Source organism: Elephantulus edwardii, unplaced genomic scaffold (genome assembly GCF_000299155.1).
Source record: "Elephantulus edwardii isolate Elephantulus edwardi_28Jun2011 unplaced genomic scaffold, EleEdw1.0 scaffold00057, whole genome shotgun sequence".
Taxonomy (NCBI): domain Eukaryota; kingdom Metazoa; phylum Chordata; class Mammalia; order Macroscelidea; family Macroscelididae; genus Elephantulus; species Elephantulus edwardii.
Genome location: NW_006399807.1, coordinates 9,742,459 through 9,754,227, shown reverse-complemented (window position 1 = coordinate 9,754,227; position 11,769 = coordinate 9,742,459). Strand labels below are relative to the sequence as shown.

General features: G+C 42.4%; 1 protein-coding gene across 1 annotated transcript in view; it reads left to right on the top strand.

Moving 5' to 3' along the window:
- ADCY10 (adenylate cyclase 10 (soluble)) overlaps window positions 1-10,724 on the top strand; it is a 135,111-nt gene extending 124,387 nt beyond the window's left edge. The window contains 3 exon segments of the mRNA XM_006887398.1: window positions 2,621-2,816; window positions 9,809-9,994; window positions 10,563-10,724. Of these exon segments, the coding sequence (XP_006887460.1) occupies window positions 2,621-2,816; window positions 9,809-9,994; window positions 10,563-10,724 (544 nt within the window).
- Window positions 10,725-11,769: the final 1,045 nt, after the last annotated feature.

The window sequence follows — 11,769 nt, the reverse complement described above, 5'->3', positions numbered from 1 at the left end:
AGACAGGTCTTTAGAGAGGGACATCATGCTGGGCAGAGTGGAGGGACAGCGCAGGAGGGGAAGACCCTCTATGAGGTGGATTGATTCAGTTACTGGGGTAATCAGGATGGGTGTGTCAGAGGCAATGAGATTGGCACAGGACACAGCAGGGTTTAGGGCTGTTGTACATAGGTTGCTATGAGTAGCAAATGACTCGATGGCACACAACAACAACAACAGCCTAAAGATTCCTTCCAACAGCTGTGGCATTAGCCCATGCCTCTCATATTTTAGCGGAATAACAATCACTGAAGATAAGAAGCAGTAGAGAGTTTGCTCAGATTGCTAGTCCCACTCCAATTTTCTGTTTCAGTCGGTAGACCTGGATTGAACCAGGGAAATAAGCATTTCTGCAGAACACCTGAGAGATTCTGTACCTCAGGTTGGATAGCTTGGGCCAAGGATCTTCTTGGAATTGGAGTCATCTTTTTCATATGCCTCCCTTTCTAAAGAGTCCAAACAAGCAAACATAAAAGGTTATCAAAGCACAAGCCTCTAGACTCACCAACTGTAGAAATCAGCCCATACCCAGAGGGAAAAGCACTGACCCAAGGAAAGTCATGCGCCTAGAAAGACTGACAGAAACTAGGTGATATCTAGGAAAAAAGTGGGTAGAATTTCCTTCCTTATTTCAGATTAATGCCAGTGCTTTCCTGTCTTGGTCACTTCCAGAATCTACCTCGTGTGGACTTGAACTCACATGAGGAACCCTGGCATTCTTGAACAACCATCTCTGAGAAGGAAAAACTTCAGATATTCAGATATCTATTGTCTTCTCTCAAGACAAAAGCAGTTTTAAGACAGTACTGCCCTGCTTGGGTCCTCAAACAGACTTCTTCAAACCACTGAACTTCCTTTTCCAGGGCGACACAGAAAGTGGGCTCTGTCTGATGATGTAACTTGTACAAACATTTAAATGTAAACTTAGTCCTGTGTGGTAGTGCCTGTGCCTTTGTTGTTTTGTTTGTTGGTCCTTGCTGCATTTCATGTTGCTGTTGAATGTACTGTCAAGTCAACTACAACTTAGTCACCCAGTGAGCAAAAGATGGGAACCTTTCCCTAGCCTGTGCTCACCAGGTTTCAGCTTATAGGCCACAATCTCCAGTATGAACACCACCCTGTTCTCTCCAGCACTCCAGTTCACCATAGAGGCAGTTTAATAGTTGAGAGCAGTTTATATCCAGCCACACCAAAACACCAATCCCACACCAAAACCACAAACAACTAAAGTTTGTATCCTTGTTGTGGCAAAAATAATGAACTTGGATCAAGTATTGTTACTTTAGACATGATTTTCCTCCTCTGGAAATTGGGATGACACACTTACCTCACTTGATTCTTTCAAGGATTGCTTTAGGGATTTAAAGAATACATATGAGCAGTCTCCTCCCATGTGATTCCCAGCCTCTGAACACCCCACCGCAGGGTCAGTTAGGAGCTGGTTCTGACTCGGAGGCACACAACAACATAAAGTTTATTACTTAAGCACCTGGCCCTTAGCTGATGCCCAATAAATGGTGATTGCTATTACCTGGGTGCTTCCAACTTTTCCATTTATTTTCATATTCTATATCAATATAGTCTTCCTTTTTAAAGAGAGGCAGGTGGGGATGGGCTTGTGGGAGGCTCCTAAAGGCCCAGGTTGTAGAAAGTGCATTTCCAGAGTGGCTCAGAAAATCAGCCCTGCACACCCATGTTTATTGCTGCTTTGTTCACAATAGCAAAGAGTTGGAAACAACCCTAGTGACCATGAACAAACGAATGGATAGAGAAGCTTTGGTATATTCACACAATGGAATATTATGCAGCACTGAAAAACAAAGAACTCATAAAATATACAAAATGGGTAACCCTGGAGGACATCATGCTGAGTGAAATATCTCAGTCACAAAAAGACAAATACTGCATAATGCACTGTTATAGAACAGGACTGATATGGGGGTTAGGGGGAAACTAAGAAAATAGGGGATAAATAATGTACAGAGCATTGAAACAGATGAGGGAGAGAACTGCATAAAAGGAATATATGATTAGGTATTATTGACATGACAAAAGTCCAGAATAAGAATTGCATAGGAAAGTGGCGGTGGTGGTGGGGCAGACACAGTATAACAATGCAAGAACTTTTTTTCCAAAGGAAAAAAGTGAACTGGGGGGTGGGGGGCCAGGGAGGAAAATATGCAACAATGAATGAATGGAAATCCAAGTTTTTTATAAACTTTCATTATCGTAAGAGCTCGGAATGAGGGTTGCAGAGTGGAGTATATTCGGGGTGGAGGTGAAGCTGGGGGAGGGGTGGTGCAGGGGAACTGTTTACCAATGAAGGAGTTTTTTGCTTTTCAAGGAGAAGAGCGAACTGGGGGTAGGGGTGGGGTGGACGGGGAGAAAAGTGCAACAATGAATGAATGAATGGAAATCCAAAATCTCTGTAAATGTTCATTGAAATTAATAAATAAATAAAAATATATACACACCTACATACATACATACATACACACTAGGGGGGCGGGGAGAAAAGAAAATCAGCTCATGCTAAGGGTAACACAGATTTTTATTTTTAAACACTTTTATGGTGATACAGGTACGGTAGACTCCAAGAATGGGACAACTTTAAGATATTTTCCAATAGGGCTAAAGCTCTCGTGCCCCGAAGAATCCCAACGTTTCTTTACTGTGAAGGAATCAGTAGGTATCTGGAGAGCCAAGTTCTCTATTTTCAGAAGCAAATTGAAGAGCAAGTTGAAAACGCCCAGGAAAGTGGAGTCCGGCTGCTGAAGGTAAGACCGGTTTCCAACTACTGCGCAAACAAACTAAGGTTTAATCTGATCACAGAATGTAATGCATTGTTTAGAATAGAAGGTTTTGAAGACTGAAGTTTTTAACATTAAAAAGTTGAAAGAATAAAAATCGTCACGTTAAAGTTCTTTTTACACACTCAAAAGTCATCTTTAGCATTTCTTTAGCTCTGTCTTGTTCTTACTGTGTGTGTATGCATGCAGCCATGTGCCTGCTTCACAAGACAGTACTACATGTATTTTTGTAATTTGCTACTAAATAAAAATATTATTAATTAGTTGTCTTCTATTTCACTATTTAAAAGGCAGTACAGCATCGTTTCCTTATGGATACATATGTATACTTTGGGGGTTTTTATGCTTTGTGGATATTGTGTTGTTTTTCAGGTTTTGGAGTTCATTAGGGAAGGAAAAGTTTATAAGATTACAGGGTGGAAGGGTTTAGTTCTTTTTTTTTTTTTCCTTCAGATTGAAAGTTAGTAGTGGTCCTGTGTTAACGAAGTCTTCTCTGCCATTCTCCCAACTCAGCATCTCATTATCTGTCTCTGTGTTATATTTTGGCAATCTTCCTTATACTTTCAACTTTTCATAATGTTATTACATACTTAATAGGCTACTAAAAATATCCCTCAAATTAATTGTTTAGAGTAGGTTCCAATTCGTAGAGACCCTCCACCTGGTTTTCACGGCAGTAACTCGAAATGGGAGTCCTGCTCATCTTTCTCCCTTGGAGTCAAGGTGGAATTGAACCACCAGAGACACAGCCGTTAGGCTAACAGCAAAACCCTGTACAGACTGTGGCACCAGAGTTCCATTAACGGACCACGGCATAATGTAAACATATCTTTTCTATAAGGCACAGGGAAAACAAGTTGTATTACATGCTATATCAAGCTATCATCTTTATCACAGTAGTCTGAGACCAGACACATCATATTTCCTAGACATACTGTAAAATTACATAGACAAAACTCTTTTTATATAGAGCTTTTTTGTCTTTCCCCCCCCCACACTGTTATTGCTGTGGTAAACACCTGGATAGATAAACATTTGCACACAGTCCTGATACTTTTCTTCTTGACTGTTTAAAACTCAACTATAAGAAGTTGTGCTAAAAAAGGAAAAAACGTTTTGCTGCAATCCCAAAGGCAAGTGGTTCGAATCCACCCAATTATCTGCATGAGAAGGATGGGCAGTCTCCTCCTGTTCAGTTAACAGCCTCTGAAAACCTACTGGAGAGTCAGCTATGACCAGTTCTGAATCACAGCAAACAATGCATTAAGCACGAGGCACTCGGTGCTGGGGTTCACAAATAAGTTAAGTCCAGTCTCTCAGTGTTTACAGGCTAACCTGGGCCAGCCCCCCACAAGCAGAGCGAGTAGGAGCTAAACCCCTGATATCTCTTGATGGCTAGTTGTTTGCTTTGATCTGTTCAAAGCCGAGCACAGGTGTATTCATTTTCTGTGGCTGCAGAATAAATTGCCACAACCTCCACAGCTAAAGACTCTTACTACCTTATAACTTGGCAGAGCAGGTGTCAGAGTGTGCTCAGCTGCATTCGTAGACTCTTCTCATCTGGAGGTCCTGAGAAGAAGCTGTTTCTGGCTCCTTCGGGTTGTTTGCTGACTCCGGCTCCTTCGGGTTGTTTGCTGACTCCAGCTGTGACCATTTTAAGACACGTCCCTAGTCCCTTATTATGAGCAGCCGTGAGGTTCTTGTTAGCTCCAACTTGTGCCATCCAGGTACAACACTCAGAAACACTGCTGATCCTGCTCCGTCTTCACAACTGTGATGGTGGTGGTGGTTGTTAGGTGTCACCAAGTCAAGTAGGACGCATAGTGACCCTATAAACAACAGATCAAAACCCCATCCTGTCCTGTGCCATCCTCACACTTCCTGAGACACTAGAGCCCATTGCAGCAGTCACCGTGTCAATCCACCTGGTTGAGGGTCTTCCTCTCTTTCACTGATCCTCCACCCTGCCCACATCATGGCCCTTTCCAGGGAACAGCCCCTCCTAGCAACATGTCCAAAGTATGTGTGAGGTGAGGCAAAGCTTCACAATCCTTGGGCTGTTCAGTGCTCTTCTCCAGAACCACAGCTCAAAGGTATCAATTCTTCTTCTGTCATCCTTATTCATTGTCCAGCTCTCAGATGCACAGCAAGTGATCAGAAAGACCAAAGCCTGAACCAGAAGCACCTGAGTCCTCAAACTGACATCATTACTACTCAATAATTTGGAAAGGTCCCTGGCTGCAGACTTTCCCGCTCCCATGTATTTCCTTATTTCTTCACTGCTAGGACCAAGGGTGTTAATTGTAAATCCAAGCAAGATGAAGTTGTTGACAGTTTCAATCTCCTCTCCATCCATCATGACTCTGCCTATTGGTCTAGTGGTAAGAATCTTTATTTTCCTGACACTGAGATGCAATCCATACCGAAGGCTGCATTCCTTGATCTTCTACAATAAGTGCTTCAAGTCCTCCTCACTTTCAGCAAGCAAGGTTGAGTCATCTGCATAACGCAAGTTATTGATTAGTCTTCTTCCAATTCTGATGCCACACTCTTCATAGAGTTCAGCTTTTTGGATCATTTGCTGAACATATGGATTGAACAGGTATTGAGAGAGAGCACAACCCTGGTAGCTCCTGTTTATTTCGAATGCCTTCCAAATGGGAGGCTCATCTTCCAGCACTGTATGGTATAATATTCTGTTGAGATCTATACAGCTTTCATTGGCTAATTTTCCGAAATAGATCACCAGACCTTTCTTCTAATGGTGACCTTGCTGCTGATATTTGATACAACAGCTGAGTTGCTTCTATCAACATCCCTGTTTCAAACATGTTAAAATGTTTAAAAATAATATATCTTGGGTTCACTGAAGCATGGCAACTCAAAGAAGCATCTGAATATTCTCAGTTGCATGTTTTTTTTTTTTACTCTAAGCTCTGGTGGCCTAGTTGTTAGGGAGTTGTGTAGCTGTGGCTAAAACAATGGCAGCCCTTCTCTGGCAGTTCAAATCCCTCAAAGGCCCCAGGGGAGAAAGATAGGCAATCTTTTCTCATGAGACTAACAGCCTTTAATAAAAACCACTAGAGGTCAGTTCTAAGTCAGTTCTCACTCGATGACAATGAGTTTTGGAGTGGTTTGTTGTTTTTGGGGGTTTTTTTGCACATTTCTACTTTTACAGCCAGATACTTTTACATTTGCCTGAGGTTGAAAGCTAATCCCGACTGCTGTCATCCCCATGCACCTCAAGGTCCCTTGCTGCAGTTTTTTAATAGCAGCGCACCGGATCACCATGTATAAAACACAGAAAATTCATTGTCCTCACTGCACTGGAATGAATGAATGTACGTTCTGGCCTAGCGTGGTCCTTTATACCTCAGATTCAGAAAGCTTTCCTACTGGTCAGTCAGGCTATGGCGATATCTGGCTTGGTTTTAGGCAGCAATATTTTGGAATATAATTTAATGTTTTGTTTCCTAAATGGGAAGAAAGGGGGGGAAAAGAGGGGGGGACCAAACCAGCTTTTGTGGGATTTGAGAAATGCTTCACCTCATGTTGCTTTTGGGGGGAAAGTTAAAAATCATTTGAGAAAAATTCACAGAACATAAACTGAACCACCTTAAGCAGCAGCTAATACATTTACTTACAATGTTAGGCAACCCCCACATCCACTTAGTTACAAAGAGGATCTTCACGCAGTCAGCTGTCTCCCTCAGCCCTCCCCAGACTCCCGCTCTTGCTCACTGCTGTCAGGTGGAAGGACTAGTAGGAGAACCTGCACTGGGTGTCTGGGCTGTGAATTGCGGGGGAGGAGATTGCCGTCTCTCAACCCTTGGAGCCGCTAGTTGATTCTAACTTCACCAGAGGTCTGGCTTTTGGTTAGCAGCAGCACATCTCCTTACAGACCAGGAGCTCCTCCCAGGTGATTTACAACCTACTGTCTGTCTCCATCAATTTATCTACTGTAAATATTTCCTGTGAATGGTGACAGCATGTTACCTTGTGTGTCTGATTTCTTTCAGCTAGCATGTTTTGCAAGTTCATCCACAATGTAGCATGGATCAGCACTTAGTTCATTATTTATAGCTGAATAATTGCATGGTTCAAAATTGGGAAGGGAGTTTGCCAGGGATGTGTCCTGTCTCCGTATCTTTTCAACTTGTATGCAGAACAGATTATCTGGGAGGCTGGGCTCTATGAGGAGAAATGTGAGGTCAAGATTGGTGGACGATCTATCAACAATCTGAGATATGCAGATGACACAACCCTGCTTGCTGAAACTGAGGAGGACCTGAAGCACTTGCTGCAGAGGGTCAAGGACTGCAGCCTCCAATATGGATTGAGGCTCAATGTCAAGAAGACAAAGATTCTCACCTCTGGGCCACTTGGCAGCATCAGGATGGATGGCGAAGAGATTGAGATTGTTCACAGCTTTAGTTTGCTTGGCTCCATAGTCAACACTCTTGGCACCAGCAGCCAGGAAATTAGAAGACATATTGTGATGGGAAAGTCTGCTGTTAGGGACCTCTCCAAAGTACTGAAGAGCAGTGGTGTCTCTTTGGAGACTAAAGTGTGTCTGATACAGGCCATGGTCTTTGCAATCACTTGTTATGCATCAAAGAGTTGGACAATGACTAAGGAGGATAGAAGGAGAATTGATGCCTTTGAGCTGTGGTGCTGGAGAAGAGTGTTGAGGGTACCATAGACTGCTAGGATAACAAACAGATTCATCCTGGAAAGGATTAAACCAGGCGGCACCTTGGAGGCAAGGATTCTAAGGCTCCGTCTAACATACTTTGGACATGTTGCAAGGAGGGACAGGTCCTTGGAGAGGGACATCATGCTTGGTAGGATGGAGGGACAGCGCAGAAGGGGAAGGCCCTCTATGAGGTGGATTGATTCAGTGACTGGGGTAATCGGGATGGGTGTATCGGAGACGTTGTGATTGGCACAGGACAGAGCAGAGTTTAGGGCTGTTGTACATAGGGTCGCTACGAGTCACAAGCGAGTCAATGGCACATAACAACAACAACAATATACCATTTATAGAAATTGGGCCCCCAAAGTTTTCACTTGCTTAACACCCAGCTATAAATGTAGTGTATGGAACCACCAAAAGTAATTTCTGATATGGTAATAGCTACAGTCCTTCTTAATGCAAAACTTATACACAACCTTTGTATTTTTCTGAAGAAAAATCAACTTCACATAGCTTGTAATACTATTAAAAACAGTGCTAACTGTGAACATTATTTTACATGTCTATTATACATAATGCTTGGAAGGCAGAGTGGCATCCACTTCCGTAATAGCTTGCCTCCGGAAACCCTCTAAACCTGGAGAGAGGATGAAAGACACCCAAGCGTCGAGGACTCTCCTTCATAGGGTCGCTATGAGTCACCTGCGACTCCACGGCACTTAACAACAACAATTGTTTAGCTCTTCATTTGTTAATGGATGGTCGAGTTTCTCCCTTTGACTGTTGTGAAGAGTGCTAGTCTGTACAAGCATATATTTTAATTATTTTAGGTATGTACATAAGGGTAGAATGAGTCAGTAAAATGACATTTCCGTTTTTAACTTTTTTTAAAAAAATTATACGATCATTCCTATACATTGTTTCATTCATACACATTTTGTTTTATACATTTATTTCTGTACATTGTGTTTTATATAATTAATTACTGTTGATCTATTACTCTCCCCATCTTAAGTCTCCACTGCACTCTGCCCTTTCCTTTACTCTCCCCAGTCCTCTAACATCTGCTGTCCTAGTGGTTTCCCTTTATTCTTCCACACTCCTTCTCCCTTTATCCTTCTAAACAATTACATTGAACGTGGTCCTGTTTGCTAACTGCAAGAACCATATTGCCTTTGTCTCGATTCTTCTCAAATTGATCCTCCCTTGACTTAGCCCATGTAGTGTTCTTTCTCTAACCATTCCATTCTGTTCTCTTTCCCCCTCCCTCCCTCAATTACCCTCTTATTTTATATACTAGTAGTCTTACACACCATTTGTCCTTTTGTGACTGAGTTAATTCACTCAGAATAATGCTCTAGACTCTCCCATATTGTGTCATACTTGACAATATTTCATTCTTCTTTAGTGCTGCATAGTATTCCACTGTGTGAAGGTACTACAGTTTTTCTGTTGGTGTGCATTTGGGTTGTTTGCATTTTCTTACTATTGTGAATAGCGCTGCTACAAACATAGTTGTACATATCTCTGTTTTTAGCTCAGTTCTGATTTCCTTGGGGCATATCTCCAGTGGTGGAATGGCATAGAAATCCTATAGGATTTCTATGTTCATCTTTTGGAGGAAACACCAGATTACCTTCTATAATGGTTGTACAATTTTACTCCAGGAGTAAATGAAAGCTCCAATCTCTCCACATTCTCTCCAACACTTCCTGCTTGCTGTCCTGTTATCTTTGCTCCTGCTGCTGGGATAAGATAGCAACTCATTGTTGTTCTGTGTTTAACGTTCTGAGAAATAGCTAAACAGTTTTCAATAGCAGCTAAACCATTTTGACTTCCCAGGAGCACTGTATAATATCTTTAATTTTTCCACATCCATGCGCACATGCACACAAATTACAACTCAATCCAACCCCACGTGTTCCAGATTAGAAGTGCTCCTAGGGTTTTCACGGCTATAATCTTTATGGAAGCAGATCACCAGGCCTTTCTTCTGCTGAGCTTTGAGCTAGGTGGGTTTGACCCTCCAACCTCCAGTCTGTTGGTCAAGTACAAACCTTGTGCGCCACTCACAGACCATGCATCCTCACAACACTTGATATTTTTCTTTCTTCTAGTCACCCTTTGGATTAGTAGCACAACTCCGTACATACGACACCACCAGAGCTTGATGGTTTAGATCCTTCAAGTATTCCATAAAGTCATCAAGGACACTTTCTGATTCACATATATTGGGTTTTTCTCCCTTCTTTTGGAAAAACAGAACTTGGAGATTCTGGTGGCTAAAAATACTGGCCCTGTCTTCTGTCCACGGCTCTACCACCTGATGGCCTATGTCTCTATACTCATGGGAGACGGAGAGAACTGTGACTTCTTCCTGCACATGGGCCTACATCTCTCTGAAAAGCATGGGAATTCCCTGGAGAAATGCTGGCTGAACATGAGCAAAGTATGTGGTAACTAAAAAGTTGCGTTTGGTGCTGGGGGGTGGGCATTCTTCCAAGGAAGTTCTAGAAGGCTTCTGCCTGCTTGGGTTTCACCAGGCTTGGAACACCGCCACCATCATCATGGGCTCTCCCTGAAGGGGTGACACACGCACAGTGCCAGTAGGTAAGCTTTCATGTTGTCAGGGAATCTTTTCCTGCTCCAAACCCCTGCCGCATCTGTGGCCCTTACCACTTTCCACTTTGTTTTACATCTGTTTGCATCATTTTTCTCCTCTCATGAATGTGAACTCTTAAAAGGCAAAAAGTACTCTCAGTACCTAGCACACTGCTTTTGTACTCCATTTTTTGTTGAACAAGTTCAATGGAATTGAATATAGGAATGTTCAAGCCTCTATGTCTATTTAAAGAAATGTGTCAGTACCATAATCTGGGGAGCAAAAGTCAGTGTTTGTCTATGGGTTCACATGGCTTTGAAGCTCAAGGAGGTTTTGGCATAGGGGATATTGGGCCAGTCTTGATCATGCAAGTCAAGGGGCACAAGTTAACTCCCTGCTCTTTCCTTCTTCTCAGGAATGGTGGTATTCAAGCACTGAGGCAGCAGCAGATCAATGGATGCAAACAATCTTGAATCTCCCTTCATCGGAAAATATCTTAACCGACAAGATCAGCATACAGGACATTCAAAAAAACAAATTCCTGATGAGAGTTAATATCCTGGACAATCCTTTCTAACATTTCATGAGGGAGAAAAAGATGTCAGTGATGTCATCGTCCCCACATTAAATGATGATGTCATCATTACCACATTAAATTTTCTCTGTTGGCAGCACTTCCCATGTTCCCATCCACACACGAAACCATACACATTCATGTCTTCTCTTTCTGGAGGGTAAAAAGGGTCAGTTATTTTGTGCTTTGCTTGTCCCTAACTTTTTACACATTGCCTGTACCTTTTATATAACTTGACTTGCAAACATGTACCAGCCCATGCAAACTTGTATCCTACCAAAAAATCAATGTCAACATGGTACATGTTGCAACCTGTACATTTCTAGTTAATGTATTAAAATGTCTATTTTTTAAAAGTGTTCAGTTGTGAAAGTTTTGCATATAGCACAATATTATAAACAGGAAACTTTTTCATGATCTGGACAGTCAACATGAGTAAGACATGGCCATTGCCTCAAGAAGTTTGTTACTTGAAAAGACACATTTCAGAGTTTGATTGTACCTTCCAAAGTGAGGTAATTTTCAAACTTCTCTAATAGTATCAAATACCCCTGAGAACAATTTTTTTTTCAAGTTACAGCATTCGTCGTTTCGATCTGGGTACTTCTTGCGATGGCTGATACACTGTTTGCAGGACTATGGTGTCTTGCACGTTGCTGTGATGCCACCATATTCCAAACACCAGCCGGGATGCCCATGGTGGACAGGTTTCAGCAGTTTTCAGAGTAAGGCAGACTAAGAGGTATGACTGGCCATCCACTTCAGGAATGAAAGACCTTTGAAAACTCGATGGATAACAGAAAAACACGGAACATGTGGGCTATAGTGCTGCAAGATGAACCCCCCAGGTTGGAAAGCACTTGAGATGTGACTGGGGAAAGAATTGCCTCTGGAAAGCTGGGTCCACCAGAAGGATGCAGATAGAGTAAAACACCTGATAAAAGACCTTCATTTGCTAGGGTTGCAGAGTGGATTATATTTGGGGTTGGGGGTGGGATTGGGGGAGGTGCGGGGGGGATTGTGCACCAATGAGGGAGTTTTTCTTTTG